A 27,625-nucleotide genomic window follows, 5' to 3' on the forward strand; every position below is an offset into this window, starting at 1 on the left:
AAAAACCTAGGAGCTCATTAAACAGCACTGGTTCCTGGGAACAGACAGTGTTTCTGATAAGCTCAAGAGAAGCTGAGCCCAGGTGCTGTTCATGAAAGCCAAGACCTAACAAGCATTTCTGAGATCACAGTAGGCCTATGGGGAGGGGTGGGGGATGGGATGCACCACCACACTGATGCATTTGCTTCAGATTTGCCTTTTTTTTTTTCTTGTCTTCTTGCAGTTACTGTATTTTGGGGAGTTCTCTTTACAGGCTCAGCTCAGGTACTTGCTCATGGGGGAAGCAGTCCCTCCCTTTCCCAGTCATTCCAGTGGTAGAGTCATATTCATCTTCGTTATGTCACCTATCAAGAAGTATCAAACTAATATTTCCCTCTGAGAGGCAAAGCTGCATATTGCCTTAAGGTTTTCAGCTAACATTTTCAAATAGGATGTTGTAACACTCACCTGCTACTCTACTTGTATTGGCAAATCTGACATGTACAGGTGTCTCTGTTACAGTCAAGTACTTGAGTTTTGTATTTGGAATTTTTCCTAGTATTTCATTTAATTAGCATCCCTTAGCATTTCATAGATGTTCACAGGGTATCTCAGGAGTGCAGGGAGAATTCCTTCATTCATTAACTCTGCTTTCCTCTCACACTGGTAAACAGCTGTTTTTGAAACCATGAGAGAATACAAATTCATAGAATTGAGTTCCAGGAGGGGACACAGTAATTTAAACTGTCACATGTAATACAAACCATTTTGTGTCGACCAGTTACCTCTGTATTTAACCCAATTACTTGTGTTCAACAAAAGCATTGCTTGTGCTTGGCTAAAATATGTACAACGTGACACCTGATTTACAGACATAAAGCCATGGCTCTATCATCTCTGCAGAGAGTCGGTGCCAGGCATTAATCACATTGAGCATTAAACATTTGGGCTTATTCCTCATTTGAATTACTCTGGATCAGTTGACAGACATTGTTTTTGAGCCACTGCTGCTCAATTAATGAACCCATTGGCACACGAGATTTTCTTTATCTGTGCTATAATCCAGTCACTTCTCAGTCATTTATTTGTCAAATTCAACACAATGAATATCTTAAATATTGTAGTGAAATGCATTTTCTCAAATCTAAAAATCAAGTGTGGAGCTCTTTTGCTCATTTTTTTTTTCAATTTTTAATGTTGATTTTTGCCCTTGAGAACACAGGTTCCCACAGATTCCCACAGGCCATTCTGGTATCATTGTCAGCAATGCCATATATCACAATAAAATAATTTTACTTTTCCTACTCGCTCTCCTCCTTTGTACATCGAAAGATTACTACTTTAATACCTTTTGCTACAGCCTTGGCATGTATATATGCATGTTTAGTGGTTTTCACAGTTGCTTCTTTCCACGCCACAGTCCCTCATTTTGTAGTGACTGAAGTGTCAAGAGAGCTTCAAAGACCTGTGACCTTAAAATACATAAAGTGTGAGATGAGCCTCAAGTACCCATAAGTTTTTCCAAATATTCTGCATGAAGCAGTTAGAATAAAACTAAAAAAGGAGAAAAAGCTAAAGGCATAGATTGAGAAGTCCAAATAAACTGAAACTAGTGATTAAACTGAAAATAAGTTAAATTCCTCTACTGAAATCCTCCCAACTACCTTTCGCCCATTTCTATCACAAAGTAGCAGACACGGCAGCCACGCAGCTGTCAATCAGACTGATTCTGAAACAAAATATAGGAGTTTTGGTATGTAATTTAGCAAAAGTCCACAAGAGGGGGGTACCAGTCACAAGCAACCCACAGCATTACTTAAATCCATATTTAACTCCTTTTCCTACATTTTGTCCCTAAATACTTTGTGAGGGTTTTTTCCAAACCCGCGAGTTTGAAATCAGGAAGTCTAAAGCTCAAGTCTTGTAAAATCAATTTTACATGTTGATTTTTAATGCAACTCCATTCTTTTTCTCACTGCTGTGTACTGTGTAGAGAAGTACTTCTGTAATCAGGACACTGTGATAGCTGTTTGCCTGCAGAGTCAACAGCTCAACTTCAGGGTCCTGTGGGGATAATTTCCAGACAATCCAGTATGTATTGATTTGTCCAGCACTGATGGAAGCTGAAAGCAAGCAGCATTCTTGAAAATCACCCCAATTTTAGCTAAGAAAAACAAACTTGAGTTTGTACCTTCAGGGAAATGTGTGTTATTTAAGGTAAATCCGGTGTGTTTATGTTTCTTGATGTTTATGTTTCCCCTGCAATACATTTGTATTCATTATGCACTCCATTCTCCTTTTGAAAGGTAGATGATTGCTGTTTATCTCTGCTGTCCTGGAGATTAAGGCACCTGACAGCTGTTGTAACTCAGACCTATTTGAAGAGGTTGCAGTGGGAAATGCAGTAACTGTATCTGAAACTCCTGGTCTGGACAAAAGGCACATGGGCTTTTCTCCCACTAGTGGTAACTATTGGCTCATTACATACAAGTACAGAGTCCTGTAGGAGGCCACAAATGCTGTTAAAGCACTTCCTACAAGGGTTTAATGTAGGAATATTCATCTACACTTTGACAGTGGGGCTCTAGAACATCTAGAGAGTGACCACACTCTACCATTGGTAGAGCACTCTTGGAGACACTGCTTATCCCACCAGTCCTTGCCGTGTACCTGCTAACCACCATGATTTTCCCTCAGTGACAAAGGCAGGGAAGGGAGGTTTCCCAACTCAAGTGTGAGTCCTCTTGGCCTTCCACCAGAATCTGTTTGTGGCTAGCTGTAGTAGGCAGCAGCTCTACAAAGCCTGACTTCCTCAATGGCTCTGTGGAGGTTGTCCATTGCCTGCCCCACATGTCATTTGTGAGGGACACAACCTCTCCCTAGAGGAAGAGACAAGCCAGAAATGACCATCAGCAAGCCTGATTCTGCTCATCAGCCTTGACCGAGTTGGAAGAAGATGGCATTCTTGAAAACCAGCCTAGTCTTATTTGTAGGAGGACAAATTTGGGAGCCAGGGATCTGCCCTAAGCTAGGGGAGACAGAATCCATGGGACATAGACTTGGCATTGACAAAAGCGTGTGGAAGATGCAAGAGCAGAGGTAGAGCTAGAGGAGGATATTCAGCAGTCACCATTTAGAGGAGGTGAGGCAGAGAAGAAGGGTGGAGATAAACAGCAGTCTGGGCAGCTGTCTGTTTACAATTGTAGCAGTCAAGTTATGGGTACCTGAGTAGGCCATTTTAGAGAGACTCAGTGAGCTTCCTCTGAGGTACAGGTGGAGGAAGAGCAAGTAAGAAGGCAGAGCAGCCTTTCCTCTAAGGATTCCATCTCTCATCCAAGGCCAAGCTTGATATAGCACAGCTGAGTGAATTTCAGTCACCTTCATAAAAAAAAATTATTAAGATGTGAAAAAATACATGAACTAAATTCTCACCAGGTTAAGACAAATAAATAGAAGTGAAACATTGAAATTCTAACACTTGGCAGCATAAGGGTTAGAGGAGAATTCTGATACGAAAGATATTAAAGAAATCAGGAGATCAGAAGACAGCAACTCAGCAACACTGAGGATGTCCCTGCTCCACAGGGCAATGGAAGTCAGCCCCTCCCCACCTGATTGATGTTCTTCTGAAAAGCAAAGAACTATAGGGCATCTTATGAGGGACAGTGAGCATACACTTATCCCAGTAGCTCTGTATTTGTTATATATTTTCATTTAAAAAAATTATTGGATTTGGCTCCTCAATTGTTTTTATCCTGCCTGAAGAGTTTTTGCTTAGAAAATAAATATTATCTGAACAAATTGGCTTCTGATACCCTCATCTGGTCAAGGTGAATCACTGTAAATATCAGTATCCTCAAGGAGGCGAAAGAAGAGATGTGAAGTGCCACTAAATTAAGCTTGGACTTAGAGGGAAAATATTCAGGTCTTCAATCCAAAAGACTACTTTGCCTATGAGTACTTTTTCCAGTTTTTGAAGATTAAGAAGCAATTGCACCCCCTAATGAAAAATTAGAGTAGATGCAGAAAAGACTGAAAAGAAACAGGGAAGATGGATGGCAGGGAAAAAACAATAAATTTTCAGAAGTTTTTATCACATGCTCCTACAGTCTAGAGAGACAATCTTTAATTTATAAAGCAACCAACCAAAGTACCAAAAAGCCTGCTAAATGGAACTTGCTAGCTGTGTGGATTCTTTCCAGGTTTTGTAGGTTGAGTCTCTTGCTGTAATGTGCCCTTCCAGAACTACAGACTGTCCTTATTTTTACCGACATTTCCAATCCATAATTTTAAGTCATAAACTACAACCTATCTTAGACATTTATAGATGCCAAGTGATTTATATGGAAACACTTTTATTGGCAAGCAGTATTTTTTGTTGCAAAGTGATGAGAAACTTAGTATGTAATAATTAACTCTCCTGGAAAACATAGAATAGAATAATTGAGATTGAAAAATATCTTTAAGTTCATTGAGTCCAACCATTAACCCAGCGCTGCCAAGCCCACCACTAAACCATGTCTCTAAGTACCACATCTACATATCTTTTAAATAAAATAATTACACAGTTGGTGACTCCACCACTTCCCTGGGCAGCTTGTTCCAGCCTGACAACCCTTTTTTGTGAAGAGATTTTTTGCAATATTCAATCTAAATCTCTGCTGGTGCAACTGAGCCATTTTCTCTCATCCTGTTGCTTGCTAATTAGGAAAAGAGACTGACCTCCCCTTGGCTAAAACCTCCTTTCAGGTAGTTGTAGAGATCAATAAGGTCTCCCCTGAGCCTCCTCCAAGATAAACACCCCCACCTTTCTCAGGCACTCCTCATCAGACCCGTGCTCTAGTAAAGTAAGTTTGCTCAGCAGCAGGAAAAGTTCACTCATAGCAGAGTCGATGTGGATTAATTCCTGTCTTGTAAGATTATTTTTTTTTTATGTGCTAAACTCTCTCTGCTCTTCCCTTCTGGTTTTCTGGCTTGTCCTTTCTATCTGCCCTCCAGAGCTCACCTGTTCTCAATTTCTAGTGCATGGATGGATTACTGTTGATGTGTAATTTGCAATTCCACCTCATGGGAATTCACAAATATGAGCAGCTTTTCTGTTTATAGAACTAGTTCACCTCTCACTTCAGCATTGCTACATACTGAACTTGAAGATCTGATTGTCTTCTGGGTGAATCTGAGCTCCACCTATGTAGAAACAAATTATTCACTGAGGAAATAAGGGAGAGAAGCAGCCTCTGGTGTTTAAAAAGAGAATCTGTTTGGATTGTATGTGGAGATAAGGCAGTACAGAGGCTGCATTTCTGTTCAATGCTGTGTAACTGCTCAAAAGGAAAGCCTTTTTTAACAAATACCACTGTAATGTTGATATGCTTCTCCACCCTGCCTCTGTCTTGTGGTTCTTCAATCTCTTTTTCCTTTCTCATTATCTGTAGCCTGTCTGCCCTATATTAACCCTACTCCTATGTCACCACCTTCTCCCCACAAGCCTGAAGACTGTAGCGCCTTGTGAAAACATTTTGCTGTCTTCAGTAAGGCACAGCTAGGAAATGTCTGTGAAACATGTCATCCAAATCAGAGAAAAACACAAAGCTCTGTCAGAGCTGGTGTGAGAATTGTAATTTTTAAAATAATGATTTAGCCTCTCCCTTTCCATCCTTCCATCCCAGTCATCTGACTTGTGATTATGGATATAATTGACTGAATACCAACTCACTCTAAATAGTAAGAAAAAGAGGTAAATATATTGATAGTATATGAAAAATCACCATGTGCAATCTGAGATAAAATGATAGAAAAATGGGCAGCATAATCATAGCCTTACACAGAAAACAGAACCAAGAAGGGGACAGGTGCTTACAGGTGTAGTTGTCAGGGCTGCCACAGGGTGTGTGGCCACTGGCTACACCATAGCCCACGTGTTGCCTATGTTCCTCAAGCCCAAACAACTTTAAATTACTGCCTGGACTCCCTGGGAATTACAGCTTTGCCCCAGAGAGATGCCCTCTTAAATATTCTGTACTACCTAACTGCAAAGAGCATAAAACCTAGTGGCTTTAATTCCCTAATTATGCATTAATAAGAGACAAATTATTTCACTTATCTTCCTTCTGGGGTAGAGAGAAAATATTGCTAAGCATCCCTTGGTACACCTTATATGTATGTCATCAAGATGAACTTTCATGATGTGCTGCATAATATTTTAAACTTCATAGCAGAATTCCAGTTCATACATTACATATATATTTAATAATGTTTTTGCTGTTGTTTAGACATTAAGCTGTTTTTTTCTGACATTCATTAAAAACATTCTGAAAACATCTGCAGAGTTCTTCATTGTGATCAGTCTTGAAAATATCCAGCTGCACTGCACTACTTTGTTAAAAAAATGAATTGAACCACCCAACTTCTCAATAAAATCGCCACATGAAGGACAGCAATTTTTTATTTCTTCAAACACCCACTGATACATACACAATCATTACAGCTTTTTATGCAAGTAGCCTCTTGCTTCAAAGCTCAAAGCATCCCTATTTCAGAGTAATTGCAGATTCATATAATCATCCTTCTCAGTCTTCAGGACCCCTACCACACCTGTATTGCAAAATTTACCACGCTCTGCTTCTTTTCACAATGATGAGTGAAACACAGGGACAGATATTTTTCTTTCATTTTTCAGTCTACACACCAGACTTTCTCCATCAGTCTGTCAGTGCAAGAAGATGACTATTAATAATTGATTAACAACCAGGATGCACAGGGAGAGCAGGTGCCATGTCACGTGTAGCTCGTCCTTGGGCAGCAAGGGTCAGTCTCATGCACACACTCTCAGTGATACCTCAGATATTGGTCCTGATGCCTGTGCTCCCGGGGCAGTTGTGACCATGAACCAGGAGCATGACTCGTGTTTTATGGGTCTGCACATTCAGATGGCACAGATGATGCCTGCTTCTGCACAACAGGCAGGCTTCATCAAGTGATTTATTTTTTATACCCTGAAGTTCAGCGAACCATTTCTGGTTATTCCAACATCACACCACTGCTCTGCCAACTGCTGGTTGTCCAAGTCTGAAAATAGCATTTTGCTGAGTGAAGTTCCTTCTGGAGAAGGTTTAAGAGAAAAATCTGCTCAGGTCCAGCATCTTCTCAGGAGTCTATTTCCTAACTGTGAAGTTGTTATGGAATTTTAGAAATTCCTGCTTCAGCCTTTTCATATTTGCCACTGTGAGATTTAAATCACAAAAAGATTTTCCACAGCAGTTATATTGACAGGGTAACACAAGTGAAGCCTGAAATTTCTCATTCTAGAAACAAAATTGTTAACCAAGTTCAAGAATGCACATAAATCATAAAGCTGGAAAATAAGGCCATGGCAAAAAATCAGTAGCTCTACCTACCTATCCACAGAAATACCTCATTTACAATAACATAAGCAATGAAAGATAGCTCTTACAGTAAACAAATGAAAATATGTCAAACTCTTCACCACAGCCAGGAGAGTGAGAGTAAGTGAAGAAATAGTGGGGAGCCACCCACTTCCAATGTCTTGGCTGGAAATATAGCAATGTTCTGAAAGCATCTGAGCCTCGAACAGATGTATCTGTCAGAATTCTGTAACCACTTCAATTCCCAGTAACCACTCCAAATAAAAGAATCAAGAGAAATGACTCACAGGTTACATAATCTTGAAATAAATTTTGCATGAGTATTTAATCAACAGTAGGCAATTTATTGGGGTGGAAGGAGAACAATCATTCAGTTTTGTTGGTCACCTAATAGGATCTAATTACAGCCTGCAGCCGAAGAGACACTCACACTCATTCCTTCCCATACCACCCATAGATTGCTGCCCTCTGCTCTGGCTCAGGCACAGTGGCTACAGGGTGAAAGTTCATGTTCTGCAGCAGGTTACACATATCTGTTGTGGCCAAGTTGACACAAATAACTTCACAGCTGCATCAAGCAGGATCCTCAGGGGGTAAAGAAGGGTTTTGGGCAGTTGGGACTAAAGAGGGAGAAGCAATTTTACTCTAGTCTTAAAATCGTCATACCATTATCTTCATTCACAGAGTTCTGCTTTAGTCTGTTTTCTTAACCATCAGCCTTCTTTCTATTAGCCGCTTCAGTTTCTTCTGGTCCTTAGTACAGTTCTGACTATGCACTTGCATTTATTCTGGTGTTAATTTTCAACAGGTATTATTCATGTATGTCAACTGACATTTCCTAGTCTTCGGGTTTGTGTTGGTTCCAGTAACTTGAAGGCTACGGTTCTTCTTGTGTTTGGTCTATAGCATGAAATGCCCAGAAAGGTTATACGCTGTTTGACTTGGTTCTCAGACCATAAGAAAAAGGCCTCTTTAGCAGGTACAAGGACCATGAGCAAACTGAACATAGGAAATCAAGTACACATGTATTTAAGAGGCTCAGTCTCAAGTTGTTTAAATATAAAATTGCTGACAGCTGTAATAACCCTTGTTCAAACTTGAGAAAAGCAGCTCCTGCTGTGAACATGTTTTTACAGGTAGTTGTCTGTTTTGTTGGATGCTTCTGTTGCTCCAGAATTCACGTCATTGTTGAAGGAATAACCATCAATCTTGGATGAGCCCCATGCCTTTACCATATAGAAAAACCTATGTTTGATCTCTTTAGCTCACAGGATCTTTACTTTTAGCCTGAACTGACTAATCTGATGAATAAACTAAAGCCACTTCTCTTACTATCTCCTGTTTTCACTTGTATTCATTTTGTCAAACTGGTTTCAGTCTCCTTTTTACTGAGAAACTACCAGACATTTTCCCCCTCTTGTAAATCTACTCCATTCTACCACTGCAAGGATCTTGTCTCCTTTCACTCTGTGTGCCTGTGATTGGTTTTGCTCATTCTTTCACCAGTTCTTCCTGGAGTGGAGTCCTGTGGTGTTTCACAGCTTCATTGCTTTTAAGTATCATTATACTGTGATAGACAGATGTTGTTGCACCACAGCCCAAGAAAGGTCCCTCTCAGAGAAATGGGAGGACCAGATGTGTGTGTCCCTGAGGAGCTCAGTGCTAAAAAAGGAAACTCAGCTGCATCCTGGGCTGCATCACCAGCAGCATGGGGAGCAGGCTGAGGGAGATGATTCTGCCCCTCTGCTCTGCTCTGGTGAGTACTCACCTGGAGTACTGTGCAGAGTCCAACACGAGAAAGACACAGACCCATTGGAATGAGTCCAAAAGAGCGTCACAAAGTTGATCAGAGGGATGAAACACCTCTCCTATGAAGACAGGCTGAGAGAATTGGGGCTGTTCAGCCTGGAGAAGGCTTAGGGGACAGCTTAGAGCACTTCCAGTACCTAAAGGGGCTCCAAGACAGCTGGAGAGGGACTTTCCACAAGGGCATGGAGTGACAGGGCAAGAGGAAATGGCTTTAAACTGAAGGAGGATAGATTTAGGTATTAGGAAGAAATTCTCTACTGTAAGGGTGGCGAGACACTGGAATAGGCTGCCTGAAGAGGTTATGGACGACCCATCCCTGGAAGTGTTCAAGGCCAGGTTGGATGGGGCTTTGAGCAACCTGGTCTAGTGGAAGGTGTCCCTGCCCCCGGCAGGGCATCTGGAACTACACGGTCTTTAGAGTCCCTTCCAACCCAAACCATTCTATTACTTCCCTGGTGGGTTTTGCTTTCCATGCCCACTCGAGCAGGACACCCCGCGGTGCCACCGCCGGTGCCCTAAGCCCCCGTCGCCCCTCAGAGCGGGCCGTGATGGCCCCGCCCCTCATCTCGTCACCACGGTAACGCCGCCCCGCCCTCCGCGCGTCACATCGCCCGGCGGGCCTAAGCCCCGCCTTCGCCGCGCTCCGATTGGCCGGCGGCCATAGCGCCATGTCGGCATAGCGCCGCCGATTGGCCGGCGCGGCTGCGGCCCGGGCGCGCGGTGCCCGCGGGGCGGTGGCGGCCGTTGCTCATTAGCATGGCGGGGGGGCCGCCTTTCCCGCGGGGCCGTCCCGCCGCGCACCCCCGTCCCCCCTGCACTCCCGATCCTTCCCGCTCCTGGCGTGGGCGCCGCCGGCCGTGGCAACCGGGCCGGGCAGTGCCGCATCTTCACCCCGTGAGGCGGCTGCGGGGCGCCCTGACGCGGGCAGGTAGAGCATCAGCCGCGCCCCGCTGGGCGTGCGCCGCCCTCCCCCCCCCCAGACCCCGGGCGTGAGGGCTCCGGCACTGAGCGGGGTTGGGTACGGTGCAGCGGCGACCTGGGGCGGCGGGACGAGCTCCAGGTCCTCCGGCATCGCGTGTGTCCGTGAGGAGCCGCGCGGAGTTCAGGGGTTCTTAAGAAGACGTTTTATTTTTTTTAATTTTTTTTTGAGGTTTCGGAACCTCTGTCCAGGCTCCTGGGGCTTGTCCCTCTTGTGGGGCTCCCAGTTTTCCCATTGAGATCTCTCTTCCATTGCAAAGGAAGTCGTCTCGTTTCTGTATATACGTTTTTTCACCCCTTGCACGAAGCCCCGGTTTGGGCTATCGACGGCGAAGCTTTGGAGGAACAGCCGGGAGCAGTGACCCTCACGATGTGGACCTTTCTGGGCATCGCCTCCTTCATCTACGTGTATAAAAAGTGTGGAGACCTCATGACTTATGCTAACAAGGAGGTGCTGCTCTCCATGTTGGTATTTTTCTCCCTCGGCTTGCTGTTGTCCTACAGGTACCACTTCAGGGGCCCCCGGCAGCGGCAGCAGCAGAAGCAGAAATCACACCTGGGGATGCTCTCTCATGTGCTCTCAGCTTTGCCGCTTGTTGGATTTTTCTGGGCCAAACCCACCCCGGGGTCTCAACAAGTTGAACAACCCAAATCCAGAAAGGTGAGTTTGATTCAGACGTGGCACGTGGGGTCCAAGGTCCCTCTGCTCATCCCCCTGGCCACTGACCCCTTCTGCCCTGGTGAGGGAAAAGAGCTAAGAAAGGGGCGGAGAGGGTTTGTCTTTAGATGCTGGGTGTCTGATTTGTCATATTTTCTGTTAGTTTTGGATGGCAAAAGAAACAGTGAAACTTAAGTGATACACCAAGGGTTCTGTGGAGTCAAATCAAATGTGTTTGAAGAAAGATTTGTATTAAAAGATTATTATACTTGCAGAAAAATATCTTCAGTTGCCAGTCTGTTATAAACATGAAGGACTGGAGCATCTCTCCTTTGAGGAAAGGCTGAGCTACTGTTCAGCCTGGAAAAGAGAAGGCTTGAGGAGGTTTCATCAATGTCTGTATAAACGTATATCAATGTTTGTAAATACCTGAAGGGAGAGTGCAAAGAGCCAAGACTTTTTTCATCGATGCCCAGTGACAGGACGAGAGGAGATGGGCACAGAATGAAACGTGAGATGTTTGCTCTGAAGATCCAGAAGCATTATTTACAGTGACTGAGCACTGCAATGTTGCCCAGAGAGGTGGCTGAGTCTCCAACCTTGGAGGTATCCAAAACATGTCCCAGGCCAGTCTGCTCTGACCCTTCTTGAACAGGGGCTTTGGACCAGATGACCTCCAAAGACCCTTTTCAACCTCAGTCGTTCTGTGGCTCTGTGATCGGCTTCCTAGTATTTATGGATAAATCACATTTGTTTAGACAACTGCAGATAGATTTACATGGAAATTATTGCTGAACTATTGCTTGTACAATAGGTGCAGGACCTGAGCTCAGACAGTCTATTCTCTTGAGCCCAGCGTGGGCCTTGCTGTGGGATGGTGGAGAGCTGCAATTGGTGCCTGGAGCTTAGCTGGAGTCCTGCCGTCCAAGACCATGGACAGGACATGTATATCCAGTACATCTGTGGTTGGCACTGTTTGGCTACTGTCCTGTGTACTTCTGGGTGTTTTCATGTGAGCACTGACCCCTTGCACTAAAGAACATGAAACTGTTTTTGGCTGCAAGTCAAAGGTTCTGGATTTTTATTTTGTTTTTCTGGTAAAGCCTGCCTTTACCCCAATTTCTTCTATTAGCTGAATTCAGATAGTTAGTTTTGCACTCCCTTGCTGCATTGTAGACATAAACATGACACTATGCCACTAGAAATTCTAGCTTCAGTGTTGTTCTGGGCGTTTGTTTCACTGATGCAATCGTATTTTTACCACTGTCAGCACTGCAATACCAAGGCATTTCTGAAAGAGTGAATTGAACTCTCTTCTACCAGCTGGAGAAATGACTTTCAGCTTTGCACTGGAATTGCCCTTACAACTTTTTTTCACTTTGAAGTGTATGTGATTAGATGCTGTTGGGAAGGTTCTATAGCACAGCTGGTCTTCATCTTCAGGTACCAGTTTATGTGTTCATTGATGTCCAATCCGATGTATGTCAATTCTTAACAGTTTTAAATGTAGGTGAAGGATGTTTTTCCTTATACTTTTAACTGTCAGATGACTTTTCATTTCAGGACCAGTTCTTAATAACGTTTCCCAGGTAGCTGCTTCTGCTGATCCTTTTCCCTGCTGAGTATTACCATAAGCTGTTATTATGGTACTTAGGTAGGTTTAGTTACAAGTAAAATTAAAGAGAAATATGTTTTCCAGAGAAATACATTTTCCAGTAAATCTGATACCTTTTTCTTTGCAAGGTGCTAAGGCCTCCATGTGGGAGTGGTTCCCTGGCACGAAGGCATCAGTGTGTTACTTTATAGAATAAGAACATGGGTCTGCCTTGTCTTACTGTCTTTTATAGCTACTTTCAGTGTCTCTGACACTTACGTTAGTGATTTGTCTTTGATCAGCAAGGCAGTTTTAAACAAGGGTCTTGATTTTGTTTGCAGGGGTGTTGGGTTTTTTTTTTCTATTCTTGTGCTTTTTTTGCATTGTAGAGTATGATGGATTTAATTTCAGACAAAACTAAACTGGAAGGTGCTCTCCACCTACTGATATTCAGTCCCTGGCTCAGAGTAGAACTAGTTCAAAGTCAGCCCTCTAACAAGGTTATGGTACAGATACATCAGCACGTGTAACTTTGTTGGCTTTGTTTTCTAAAGGGTAAAAAAGAAGTGAACTTCTCAGATGTGAATCTCACAGAGACCGCTCCAAATACAACATTATCACCTCAATATGATCCAGAAATTATCATTGTGGGATCAGGCGTCCTTGGTTCTTCCTTGGCGACAGTGCTCTCAAGGGATGGAAGAAAGGTGACAGTGATAGAGAGGGATCTGAAAGAACCTGACAGGATAGTTGGAGAATTGTTGCAACCTGGAGGATTTAATGCTCTTCGAGACTTGGGTCTTGAAGGTAAGTGCAATTCAAAATGTATATATATGTGTAACACAACAGTTACTACACCCTATAAAGTTTTTAGTAAAAGCACACCTACGTGGAAAAATTAAGAAATGATGTCTGTGCTTTACATTTGAATTAAGATTGCTTGTGTATTTCCAGTTTGCCATTTTGAAAACACTTGTCTTTTAATATGTGTTTTAAGAACATTGGACCCTATGTAAAGAAATACCTTTAATACCTAATTAAGCTTTCTTAAAGACTTTTTTTAACTCATCTGTTGACTTATATTTTGCAGATACAGTAGAAGGTATTGATGCACAAGTGGTAAATGGTTACATAATTCATGACCTAGAGAGCAAGTCAGAGGTTGAGATTCCTTATCCAACATCTGAAGATGGACGTGTGGCCAGTGGAAGATCTTTTCATCATGGCCAGTTCATCATGGGTCTCCGAAGGGCAGCTATGGCAGAGCCCAAGTGAGTCACGTTGTGAACAGCACAGTCAGGATCCAGAGATTCAAAAGCACTCTTCCCAGCATCCATGAGATTGCTTAACCATTTTCCTCTGTTCCATCAGGGAGGGCTGCAATGAACAAGAGTAAGAGGAAGTAGCAGCTATAGTTACTCATTCCGCTTTCTGCAGACAAGTTCATATACATCATATATATCATATATACACCACCCTTTGGGACAAGTAACTCTTTAAACTAAGGGAATATAGGCTTTAAATATTAGGCAAGGTACTGATGCATCTGTGGGGGGGGACAGTTCATGGTTGAAGGGTTGATTCTCTTCTGCTGATTCTTGGGTTTGGCATTTTACCAGAAGCAGTGACCTCTTCTTGGTGAATAATGCTCAGAACTTCTCTGGCCAAGATGTGAGTGGCAAATCTGGCATAATTTCTTAGATTGTGGTTTGTGTTCAAAGGGATCTGTAAAGGTCATGTAGTCCAACCCTCCTGCAAAGGGCAGGATCACGTATATCTTCCACTGATGTTGTCAGTGATGCCAGAAATCAAGTTTTTGCATGCATGTTGCGTGTTTGTTTGCTTTTTTTTTGACAACAAGAAGTGGGGCAAAATAACTAAAAAGGAGCACTAAATGAAAGTAGCTCTTCCCAGTTACTAACTTGTATTTTTCAGAATCCAGAAGACACTTTTTTTTCATAATGAAAAGAAAAATTTGTGTTTGGTATTTCCTCTTAACTGTTTTCTTTCCTTTATAGAAGAGGTGAGAAGGAAAATTTTATTGAAACAATTCTAGATGCTGTTTTCTGTGTGGTATTTTTTTCATGTTGTCTTTTTTCCCACCTAAATAATTTTTTCCCTGAAAAATACGATAAATGCCATATGTCCCCTCACAAGGGAAATATGACATTATCATATTTTTACCTATCATGTCTTTATTCTGAGCTGGAAAATTGCTCTCTCCTATCATATCTGTTATATCATATGAATTACTAAAAGCAGCATTAAAAGTTAACAGCTCTGTAGTACAGTTAAAATTAATAGCAATCGTGTTCACTAGCTCTGAAGACTAAAGCCTTCTTGTTGAAGCTACAAGTTCAGTGAAATTTGGTTACCTGTTTGTTCAGCTTGCAGAAAACTCCAGTAACTGTACAGCGTCTTGGAAGCAAAACCTTAAAAATACCTAATGTTTGTGACTTGAATTAAGTTCTTTCCTCTTTTTCTACACACTCATTAATGTCTGTTTTGTGTATGCTTGTTTGCCATTTGAATTGCAGCATTGAAAACTGTGTGTTTAGATGGAGGAAAGAGCAAGAACTCTTAATAGTGCCATGAAGTTTTGTTTTTCATCTCTAAGCTTGTGAAAATACAGAGGATAATTATTACTGATTAATATATCCTCTTTATAAGTTCTAGGCAATATGAATTCATTTCAGATGAGTAAAATTAATTTTTCAGGGTAAGAGGTAGGGGATCATAAGTTTGTAACAGTAAACTAATTCTGTATAATTATAAACTGATTTATATTGGGTGTGAACCAGAAAAAGAAGTGAGCACTTACATAGGTAACTGAAATGACAACTATAAAAGAAATTTAGAGCTGATAGGATCTGCAGAGCTCTGTTTCACTGTCATGCTGCTGCGCTCCCTTGCTGTTGAAGTTTCTGTCAGTGTGCTCACACTTAATCATTCATGTTTTGTTACAGCCACAGTCCCTGTTGCCTGGCAAATCAAGCCAGTCATGATCTGTTCTGAAATTTCCATGCTGGATGGCATGTAGAAAAGACATAAATTGAACTGTTTGTGTTCCTTCTGAGAACCTGAAATAGCAAGCTCTTGTATTCGCATGTGGACCTTTAGCTTAGTTCTCCAAGTCATGGAATTTCACCTGGATAGGGAATATTTGTGAGGGAGAGACAGTGTCCCATTTTGAACTGCTAAGTCTGAACTGCTGTGATCAAGTCTAACAGCTCAAACCCAACAAGGGATGTAAGTTTGCAGAGATTTAATTTCTGAACCCGAAAGAGCTCTGGTTGGGAGGTAGAAGAAAGGGACGCTTCGTTCAAAGAGAAGTGTCTGCAGAACTTTAAAAGCATAATTAGCAAAAAATCCCCCCAAACCAATACCAAATGTATCCTGAATTCCTCAGTTACCGACCTAGACATCTGTATCCTAAACAGGTTAGATTAGTTTGGACTGTTCTGAGAATTAGGTGCCTATCTTTTATCTAGTGTACATGTTAAGTATTTAGGTGCTGCTGATCTTGCTCTTTAATTCTCCTTGGAGAATTAAAATGTCAGCAGTTCCCACCACTTCACTGGGATGACTCAGTCAGCTGCCAGATTTCTGACCACTATTAGATGTGAAACTCCTCTCAGCATCTCCCACTTGGCCATGAAGCACCTGAAGCACAGCTGGGGATTCTGCTTAGTGGCAGGGTGTTTAAGATAAGCACACAGTTTTTAGAATATTCAGGTATCAAACCAAAGGTAATGTTGAACTGAAATTAATGACCAACACCTTTTGACATTTAATCTGGCTTCAGAAAGTGGCAAGAACACTTCCTTGCATGTTTTAAACAAATTGTGTCAGCAGAGACAAGATTAGTGAAAATTTGGTTTTTCTTCCATGTCTAGAGCCTTGAAATGTTGGCATCATTAATCCTCTTCTGTTTTAACCCCTCCATTTCAGCGCAAAATTCATTGAGGGGACTGTGTTACAGTTGCTTGAGGAAGATGACTGTGTCGTGGGTGTTCAATACAAGGACAAAGAAACTGGAGACACTAAGGTAAGACAGTTTTCTGTTATGATCTTTGTTAAACTGTTGAGAAAATTGAGGGTTGATTTATATATATAATTTTTTTAAAACTTGTGTTTCAGAGCACTGGTGCAAAAATAATGCAGTTATGAAGAAAGCAAAAGCTTTAATAACGAGAGATTACTTTCTAGTAAATACAGTCCTGGAATTCTCCTTATAACTTGTTATGCAGCTTCTGTTTTCAGTGTCTCTGGAGAATTCAGTTCATTATTTGTTTCAATATTCATATGTCTAGAGCTTAAAATCTTTTGAGAGTTCCTGGTGAAAAAAACCCAGTATATTAGGATTTGTGGTTTGACTGTGTCTACATTTCCACATATACATCCACTAGCTAGTGGGGGACTGAAAATAAGTTACCTCTTCATAGCGAAAGCTCTGTCCAGTCATTTCTTGGATGACAGAGAGTTCTGGCCTATTGTAATTGTATCACTGATTTGATTAACGTTCTTTGCATCAACTAATGCTAAATTGCTGACTAAATGTTGTGAAACTGTGTGAACTTAAAAAGTTTAGGAAAGACCAGTCTGGATAGAACCTCTGTGCTGAAGTTGTGGGTATACTGCCTATTCTCTAGAAAAAACCCAAATTTTTAAGCTTCTTTGTTGACTTTGAAATTCCTTTGCTGCCTAAAGTTATGTAGGCAGTGTGTTCAGATGTGCTGTGATGGGGGAGATGGGACTCTCCTGCCTATGCCCTGCTGCCCTTCCTAGTACATGGGGAAGGTTCCTGAGTAGCTGGAGGATCCTGCTCCTGCCCGAGCATTACAACAATATCTTTCATACTTAAGGAATAGTAGCATAAAACCATATGTGAGAGAGCCTTTTAAAAGTACTTGCCAAAGCTGTGAGAGAGCAAGCTGGTTTTAGACTCGCCTCAGGCAAATGGCATTTCAGCCCACTTGATGGCAAAGTACTGCAAGTAGGAAGCTGTAAGAGAGAGGTTACAGTGTCCTTGACCCCTCCTGAGGTAGCTGGAGGAGGAGGGAGTTCCAAGTCCTGTTCATTGGTCTGTCTTACATGTAATATAAAATGAACAAAACCATATTAGGAAATCCACTCTAATAGAATAAGCAATTGAATCACAGATGGGTGTGAGAAAGACAGGGAGTTTGGAGAGGAGGATGTTTTTTGGGGGGAGAAGGGTGGGGTTTTTTGGTGTGGTTTTTTTTGTTTTTTTTTTCTCAAATCCAGTTGGCTTTATGATCCAGCAACATATAAGGGGTTTTTTGTTTTATTTTGTTTGAACAGTGGAAAAAGATAATGCATATTTTGCTTTGAAATTTGTTTTTAAGCTTCTTGCATTTATGGATGTTGTTACTGTAATTTTAAGTGTGACTTACTTCGCCAGCACTAGGGTGACCTGTGTTTTAACCTGTGTAGTTCCTGAGAGCATAGGTGTTGTTATAAAGGACTTAAGTTTTCTATCTGTATACTGGAGATAAACAAACTCATGTTTTGCTCTGAATGCTGAAGTTCAGTGGCTAGAAAGAGCTGTTTCATTTGCTGGCTTAGAACTCCTTTGATTTTAGAAATCTAGTGTAAGAAATTTCAATTAAACATTTCTTCATAGGTATGTTTCCCTATCTGTGAGTTCTTACAGCTAGGAAACTCTTAGTTGAGTAATAAAACAAAAGCCAAGGCTGTTTACATTCCTTAGCCTGCTTTCATAAAGAAAGGAGGCTGATCTGTGTTGTGTGTCTGCGTTTTTCTGTTTTCTCTATCGCTCTTGTCCACTACAAAAAGAGATTTTTATTCTCTTAAATGAGGTTTACATTAGACAGTGTGCTAAAAGTCAATTTACAAAATTTATCAAAACCAGGCAACTGAATAGATTCCAGGTTTAATATGTTGACTGTGGAAAAATTGTAGCATGAATGTTCAGCTCATTAGACACCAGGGAACCCATACAGGCAGGTGACTTTGGTCTACTTGCAGGAGTAATTAGCTTGCAATCATCCGATCTGGGAATCCATAGGGAAGAGGTTTCGTTAGCTCTACTCAGGAACTCACTTGTATAAGCACAGACACTGTAAAACGTCTATTATTTTACTCAGATCTACTCTCATCTGATTTTGTCCAACTTCCCCTCACGCAGCAAAAGATGTTACGGTTTGTGTGACCAAGTGGAGTTGGACTTGATGATCCTTGTGAGTCCCTCTCAGCTCAGGATATTCTATGATTCTGTGAAGTGACAGAGTCCATTCTGATGCTGGAGGCAAGTGCTCCTGGAGTAACCCATTCACATAGTGCCTCACCAGATGCTTCCATCCAATAGTAAAAGTTTTCCTAGGAGTACTAATGAAACACAGCATGCCTTTTTTGTCTTGTTACTTACATCCTGAAAGCTTAGAAGGAAAACTGTATTTTACTGCTTCTGCCAAGCATATGAGATTACTGAAGGCCAAAGACTAATGCTTAGTGTAAATCTATTGTCATTTGAAGTTCAGTTACTGAATATATTGACATTGAGAAAGCTGCAGGTAGAAGGGAACATCTACTCACATTTGTATTTTGTCTATATACACTATTTGTTATAGCTCCTGAGTATACTGGGAACTGCTCAGAGTTCCTTGCTTGGTCTTTTAAAGAGAATCCTATATGCTTACTGCATATCAGTTTGTTAAACTTTGGTTTGGTTTTCTTCAGTTGCTTATGCATGGTTCTTTAATTTAAAATTTCTTTCTTTTTTTTTTTTTTCTTCTGAAGAGCATTACAGGCCAAAGGGAGAAATTACTCCTCTTTCTTGTCTTTTTTTCTTATCCAAGTTCCTACACTGTTCCCATAACTGTGTTATCTGAATGCATGTCTCTAAAAAAGCTGGAGTATATCATTAGATGAGCTTTTAGGGGAGGCAAAAAATACTGTATTTCTTAATACGTATGTTGTTAGTATAGTCTGTGATCCTCTTAGATGTTTATTGTTTTGTAGAACATGTAATGTACAATTGCAAAGGAGAGCTTGAGTTGCTTCTCACTGTTCTGAAGCAAAACTGACAGTGTCATATCTTTATTTTTTCTTCATGCTGCAGGAACTTCATGCACCACTTACAGTTGTAGCTGATGGACTTTTTTCCAAGTTTAGGAAAAACTTGGTATCCAGTAAAGTTACTGTTTCATCCCATTTTGTTGGTTGCATTTTGAAGGTAACTTTTATGCATATTACTATATAAGCCAGTATGGTACTGCTTCTTTATGTGAGTCTGAATTTCACTGAATTTGTTGTTGTTTATTACCTTTTCCAACAGAATCAATTAAAACTCTGCTTTTAGATATTTATCCAGCTGTTCTGTCAGTTTCTGTGTCCCTTTGAGGAGTGCTTGAAAATTTTGATCTTTGTTTTCCTCTGAAATTGTTGATGCATCCTCCATCCCAGCTCTAGGATAGTTGAACTTACTATATCAGACTTCATGTTTGGTATAGTTACAGATCATATTTTCAACTCTTAAAACACTTTTAAGTATCTGTGAGCCAGCTTTGGCTTTGTTTTTTGTGTTTTAAGGTAGATATTGTGGTTAAATTTAGGTTTCTGGTTTTAAGAGTGGAGTATAGTGCTAATCTTAAACATATTGTTGAACAGGGGAAGGTTTAAAAAAAATGTACAGATATTCCACATAGCTAGTTTAAACTGAGTACTGAATTCACTAGACCAGTTCACAGAAATTTATTTTTAGAAAGAAACATTTCAGCATCTTAGGTAAGGCAGTGCTATGTGCACTATTAGTGCTATGTCTTATTTAGCACTAAGCTCTGGGTCAGAAGTGGGCACCAGTGTAAACCTGGAACCCAGTTTGTAAAATTGTTACCCTGGATAAAGGGGCTTTGACAGGTTTGTGGAAGATACTGGTACCTAAGGTAGTGACACTCCTTTTTTCACAATACTTAGAGTATTCATTCAGGGGGTGGAAATCATGCTGGCACCTGTGACTGAAACCACCTACAGTTTCTACTCTAGAATACCCAAACTATGCTCCTGCCTGAAGGTGTGTGGTACCTTGTAAACGGGTACCTATTTGCCTTCAGGATGTATAAACTTGAAGAGAGAAGGTGGTATCCTGGTTTCGGACCAGGAATTTGGGTTGGTAGCTGGGTGGTTAGAGAACCCAGGTAGAAATCCTGGCTGGGTCTTACACTCTGTGGCTCCTGCAAAAAATAATTAAGGGAGCAAAAATCATTAAGGGAGAATGAACCAAAATTAACAGAATTTTCACTATACTGGGGACACTGACTTGGAGGAACTTCAGCATTTTTTGGGTCCCCGACTCAGTTAGCACCGCCCAAGTTTGTCTAGTTTTGGAATCTTGTTTAAGACCTCACTAGGTAGGACCCCATGGTTCTTCCTCCGTTGATGTCTCCATGTAGTTGTGTTCAGACTAGTGCATTTCTTTCCCTCCCACCACTTTCTTTATGAAAAGAAAACAGAATGATCTTACCTAAAACTACTACATTGATTGTATTACAGGTTTTCAATGGCATGCATTAAATGTTGATGAGGTATTCAAATGAAATGTCTAAAGTAGTATATATTCTAGTAAATGTTAAAATGTATTGGCAGAAGAATCGTTGCTACACTGTTCAGAACTTTCTTTTTGAAAACACTTAATTTAAGAGACAAATAACACAAATTTAACATGATACAGAATTTTATTTTAAACTATTTTAGAAAATTATTTTGTATGTCTGACATTTAGTATCCTGTCATTAATCAGTCTCAATCTTTCTCCCTCTTCTTTCCTTTTTAAGGATTCACCACAGTTTAAAGCTAATTATGCTGAACTTGTTTTAGCTAAGACAAGTCCAGTGCTAATCTATAAGATTTCTTCAACTGAGACTCGGGTCCTTGTTGATATTCGAGGGGAAATGCCCAAAAATTTAAAAGAATACATGATTGAGAACATTCATCCACAACTGCCTGGTGAGTCTAGAAGGATTTCTAGATAATTGTCACATTTAAATATGCCCCAAAAAAGACACATTTCATTGAATCCATTGAGCTGTGTAGGCTTTTCCATGTGCACGGTTACTGGTCCAGTAACCATAACCCTTCCTCGCTTCCACATCACGCAGTTTATTCAGCTCACATTGGTGAGGTTGGCAATCCAGAAGGATTAGCTCTCTAAGGAGAGGTTAAAATAGGTTATGTACAAGTTATTTTTGACTTAGTCTAAGTACTGTAACTAAAATATTTGGTTATTGCAGATCATTTAAAGGAACCATTCTTAATAGCAGTTCAGAATGACCGTTTGAGGACTATGCCAGCCAGCTTCTTGCCTCCTTCAGCTGTAAACAAGAAAGGTGTGTTCTAGTTTTAACTGGAATGTTTGTATCGATGCCAGACTTTAAATCAATGCCTCTTTTATCTCTAAGTTTAATTTACTCAGTTGCTCAAGCTTATACAGAAAACTTATAAGAAAACTTCATTAAAAAAGGAAATTAAGAGTGTATGTGTTTGTGCTTTTTGACACATGAACATGTATACCTGTGGGGAAAAAAATAGCTTGACCTTGATCATCTTAAAACACTTTTAAGCCTGTTAATTTAAAGACATACTTTTTGGTTTTTTACTTTGTTTTTTCTTTTTTAATTGCTAGTGTTATTCATCTTATTTTCTGGTGGGAATGAATTCTTAGTATGTTTTTTTGTTTTTGTTTTTGTTTTTTTTTTTAATTGAGGGCTTGAGTTCTAAGATTCTGTAATGTCCATGCAGTATCCCATTGTTTTTTTTTCTTCTACCTAGGTGTTCTTCTTTTAGGAGATGCATATAATATAAGACACCCTCTAACTGGTGGAGGAATGAGTGTTATTTTAAATGATGTTAAAATATGGAGAAGTTTGCTCCAGGATATTCCAGACCTTTATGAAGATTCTGATGTTCTTAAGGTGATTCTTTATTTTGGATTTTAGGCAGCTTTTGCTGCAATTCAGTGACACACTTGTAAGTTTTCTGCAACTCGGGCAAGTAAGTTTTCAAGGCAGTTTTCAAAGGTTTGGATAGAATAATTAGAAACCAGGGATTCAGCAGGGGAGCTGTGCTTTGGGAGTGCTGTGGCTGTGTGGCAAAAGCAGTTTCCAACCTGTGCTTACAGACCTGCTGTATTTTACTTAAGGAGACTGGTGTGCTGTGTCCAGTCAAAATGCTTTGGTAATATGAACTGGTATTCCAGTCTTAGTAGTGTATTTGTATCCAGATTGGTCCTAAATGTGGTGGGTCTGGACCATTACACTTGTGTGAGTGGAACTTAGAGAATAATGAGCTTGTGTACCAAGTCTTTCAAGACACATCTCAGTGCTCCACGAGCCTCTTGCCCACTGAATTAATCTCACAGTAGTAAGTCAGAAGACATCCTTCTTTCCCAGGATCAGCACCATCAGTGTTCATGCAAGGTTTATTTTTTCAGTGAGATTTAAACTTACAATTCTCATGAGTAGATAATAAGAGCTCTTATTTATTTGTTTACTGCTTTTGTTTGGGTTAGGCATATTGTCTTGGCTAAATTACAGATAGTATAATTATAGACTACAAACAGGTGATTAAAAAAGTGTATCAGAAAATTGAGAAGCACTTAGAGGGACCTTGAATGTCAGGACAGTTCAGGACTTACCTGACCAAATGCAGATACTTAGCTAGTCACCTCAGACTTCCAGTTATTTCCTACTTATTATCGGTCAACTGAGAGAATTAGGTGAGTGTTACCCTTCAAGTTCCAACCTACCCCATCCACCTACTCTAGGATGCATGCTCTGGAACTACCTTTTTTTTGCACCTATATTTGGTGTAAGAGGAGCCTAAACTGGATCCAAGTTTCCAAACTTCAACAAGTTTCCAAAATTCCTTAATGACTTCACTTTGAACTGATCTAGCACATTACTAAATCCACTCTGCATTTCCATGAGCATGACTTTTGTCACCTCTTTGGAAATCTTTTGAATGCTCTTCCATTTTACTGACTTTGTTTTTGTTTTTCCATTTTTCAGGCAAAAAGAACATTTTACTGGTCAAGAAAAAAATCTCATTCTTTTGTAGTGAATGTTCTTGCCCAGGCACTTTATGAACTCTTTGCTGCCAGAGATGGTAAATATATTTTAACGATAACCTCTGACTAATTACAACTTGATAAATAAATATGCCTGGGGAAGGGATGTGTTTGACCATGCATCCATGTGTTTGTGTGTGTATATGAATATATAAATATGTATGTATATTGATATATATTAAAAATATGGTAATCAAAGGATTTTAATAAGTTAGCTCATGTTCTCTGCCTAATGGTTTAGTTCTGTTGTGATGTAAACTGAGTTTTAGGAATGTGAAGGCAAGTCTGAAGTTAGTATTAAAAAAAAAACAACAAAAAAAAACCAAAAATGAAGAAAAACCCCACAATCAAAGAAAAAAGTAGGAAGCACTTTTTCTTGTGTCAGTTAATACAAAAATATGTAGATATTCTGTAAGGATATCCTTTCCTTAAATAAAACCATCTCAAAATCCAGCTGAATTGAACAGAACAACAGCTACCAAAGTCCTGGATTTAATGTTGTGTAGGCAGAAAAATTTTCTTGTATGTGTTGAATATATTTATTGAGTCATTTTAATTCATTTTGTAGATTCCTTGCATCAGCTAAAGAGAGCCTGTTTTCATTACTTCAGACTTGGAGGAGAATGTGTCTCAGGTCCTGTTGGACTGCTCTCTGTGTAAGTTCACTGTGCTGTCAGTAGTTAATGTGAAGGGGGCTGAGCACCGTGAGCCCCTATGAGATCTGCACAGGGAGAATGGCCCACACCAGCCTGTATAGTTAAGATTATACTAAGGGTTGGAACCTTATTAGAAACTGTCTTTAAATGCTGACTTTTTTTTTTTTTCCTTTCTGTGTAAAGAAGGCCACCAAAAGCTGAAGAGAAGTTAGTGTAGGTAGCACAGGAGTTTGAATGAGGTGGAGGGGTCCAGACCAACAGAGCACCTGCTGGAGACATTCCCTACTTGACAAGTTGAGAATAGTGAAGGGTGAGGTCTCTCATAAAAGGTTGTAAGGAACAGGGAAATCTCTAGCTGTGAAGGTATTTGAATGACCCCTCAGAAACTAATGAATGCACAGTAAATCATACTATTCTGAAGATGTGAGAATGTGTGCTTTTATGTTTCTCCTTTTGGAATGAGAGCTGAAACTGAAGAGCCTGTTGAGAATATTCTTCCAAGGGATGATAAAGGCAGACACAGAGTACTGGAAAAGGGAAAGCTGCAGGCTGTGTTGGCTGTGCTGTAGAAGGGACCACAGAGTGTGGAGCAGCTGCAAGAGAACCAAGTTTTTAATTTTTAGTTGAGATAGCAGGACCAGAGCTGCCTAAATCAGAAGGGGGTGTGTTATCTTGAGTGGAGATCTGTATTTGTAAAATGGAAATTTGTCAGTGCTTTCTGACTCTGTTTATTTACCTGTTTTATTTATTTATTTTTTTTTAATGCAGGTTATCTCCTAAACCAATGGTACTGATTGGCCACTTCTTTGCTGTGGCTTTATACGCCGTTTATTTTTGCTTTAAGTCAGAATCCTGGATCACCACACCTCGAGCAGTTTTCAGTAGTGGAGCTGTTCTTTACCGGAGCTGCTCTATAATATTTCCACTTATTTACTCTGAAATGAAGTATTTAGTCTACTAAAATCCAGGGGAAAATGACTGGAGGAAGAAAACAAGGAAATCACAATGCCTTCAAAATCTTTGGACGTGTACTATTTAATATTATATTATGTTTTCTTCTCTTCAAAATGCAATTTCCTTGATAAGGATTTAACTTAATTTTGGTTTTGTGGTTATATACATATATATTATATGTAAATATTCTTTTCTTTGCAAATTAAGTTCAAAAAGGAGTTAGCTGTTTACAAAGACCATAATTAAGTGTTGACACGTGGTAGATAATTGCCAGTTTTGACAGAATTTCTTTCCTTGCTTTACCCATTGCTGAGTGCACCACTAATATTAATAAACTGAGAAGTGAGAACTGTAAACCATATGCTGCTATTATCCTTCATGCTTTTTCTGTTCAATGGTTCTGTAGACTGTTTCTTTATTACTGTGAAGTATTGTAACATTCTTGAACTGGGTTGTTTTGTTAGGATTTGCCTCTGTTCTGTTTCAGTTGCAGGTAAGATACTAGCCTGTTGGCACTTAAAAGGACATTGTAAAGGATGTCAGATTTTGATGTGTCACCATATCTTTAACTTCAGTCACTGTCGCCAGTACCACGTTGCTCTTCTGAATTCATTCTTTACACTGGAATTCATTTAAACAAGTAATAATCAAACGATAGCTGTGTTGGCTACTGCAGTGCACTCAGGTACTGAAAGCACATGTTTTTTGGAAATTTCTTCCTATCTCACTTCCTTTTAAAACCTTGGGAGTTTGGATTTGTTTTGCTTGGAGTGTATGCAACTGAAGTTTAACACTGCCACAAACTGATGCACAGCAACAAACTTTATCCACTGAAAAAAATTCAGTCCAGGCTATTTCCAGTAGACAGTAATCTTTAATATTACTTCTAAAAATTAACGAGAAGTACCTTGAAAGTGTCCTTTTAATACTTGGAGTATGGTGGGATTATTTTTCCTGTAGGAATTGCTGCATGCTACTAAAGAGTTCATATCTATTCCTGTTGGTCACTATTCCTCTCAATGTTCTCATTATCAGTGTGCTTTCCTTTGTTCTTGTGCGTCTGCATTTTACTTTGCCTTTTCTGTGATTGACTTGGGGATGGCTCCACTCTTGGCTTGCCTAAACAATCACACATGGGTGCAGCCAACAGTCTGGAAAACAGTAACAAATTTTGTTCTTCTGTACTGGTGAAACTGTGACTCTATCTTGAAAATGGCAGATTGCATAAGCTGTGTATAAACACATTTTATCTTGGACTGTGAAAAAAATCTGTGGAGAGACTTTATTTAATATTTTATTTGATGAATATGACCTGTTCTTTTCCAGAAGCAAAAGTATGTATATTTTTCTAACCATGATCACTTTTGATACCCTCTTGAAATTACACCCATCATGAATATGTCTATGTTTAAACTTTAGGGTAAAGTACTAATATTTTCAAATATCGTTATATATGGTAACTAAATGATGCCCCTTTAAGGGTACACAAAGTTTGCAGAATTTATACAAGTGTTTTCAAAATTTGTGACAATTTTGAAAATATCGATTAATTTTACATTTTCTATTTTTTTATATTATTTGCAGTCAGTCTCTTTAAAGTCAAGGATAAAAAGTCCTGAGCCAAATACACATCCTCAGCTTACTTAAATAAAAAGTTACGATATATGTAGATTATTTCTGTTGTGTATCTCTGGTTAATGAGTTTTGTTCAATCCTAATTGATCAGGAAATATGAGTGTGCTTAAATTTGCATGTATGTGTAAGGACTTTTTTCTTTTCTTGAATTTGGTGCCTGGTTAAGTCTCTTGATGATCAGGGTAACAATCACTTATTGGAAATTACTGGGGGAAGAGACAAATTTTGCGCACGTGTGTGTGAGAAGGGTCATCCTGAAAACAAGACCCATGAAATGGCTACGTGCCTTGTCCTCAGGACAAGATGAAGGCCTTATGTTGAAGTATCAAACAAACTGGGATCATTGTGACACCAGGCAACACAGGGTGTGCTTCTAACTGAAGTTACCGATGAGTTGGTTTCAGGTAGTGTTGGACAGTGTTGGCTGGGCGCCTACTCTGGTTGGTGGCTGCAGCAGCACTTTGCCCGGGTGAAGAAGAGTGATAGGGCAGAATTTCCAGCTGTGTTCCATAGTCCCTGACTGCAGAGATTTTCTTATGGATGCAGAGGGATGTTGGTGGGGGTGGAGGGGAAGGCATGAAAGAAGCAGTTCTTGAGTCAACTGAGAGTTAGAATAAAGCTGGCAGTGAGTGGGCAATATCTGTAGGTAAAATGGCCAAAAATGGAATCCAAAAGCAGCTCATGCTAAGCCACAGTATGGTCACAGGCAGATGGTCTGTAAGAACCCTGATTTTCATTTTCTACGCCTATATGCAGCAAAGTGAAGCAACGTGCCAGGAAAGTTGTGTCACAGGCATGGTTCAGAATCTGAGAGGAGCACAACACACGTGTGTTTGATGCAACTTGAGTTGTCCATGTATCTGCAAACTC

General features: G+C 40.2%; 1 protein-coding gene across 1 annotated transcript; it reads left to right on the plus strand.

Annotated features, from left to right (window-relative positions):
* Positions 1–10,154: 10,154 nt before the first annotated feature.
* SQLE (squalene epoxidase) lies at positions 10,155–26,388 on the plus strand. The gene is made up of 11 exons (XM_017825251.1): positions 10,155–10,812; positions 12,958–13,210; positions 13,494–13,674; positions 16,355–16,451; positions 19,509–19,622; positions 21,220–21,391; positions 21,676–21,771; positions 22,214–22,356; positions 23,452–23,548; positions 24,079–24,166; positions 24,935–26,388. Exons 1-11 carry the CDS (start codon positions 10,522–10,524, stop codon positions 25,125–25,127), a joined length of 1,725 nt encoding a protein of 574 aa, XP_017680740.1. The 5' UTR covers positions 10,155–10,521; the 3' UTR covers positions 25,128–26,388.
* Positions 26,389–27,625: the final 1,237 nt, after the last annotated feature.

Source organism: Lepidothrix coronata, unplaced genomic scaffold (genome assembly GCF_001604755.1).
Source record: "Lepidothrix coronata isolate B3197 unplaced genomic scaffold, Lepidothrix_coronata-1.0 Scaffold117, whole genome shotgun sequence".
NCBI lineage: Eukaryota > Metazoa > Chordata > Aves > Passeriformes > Pipridae > Lepidothrix > Lepidothrix coronata.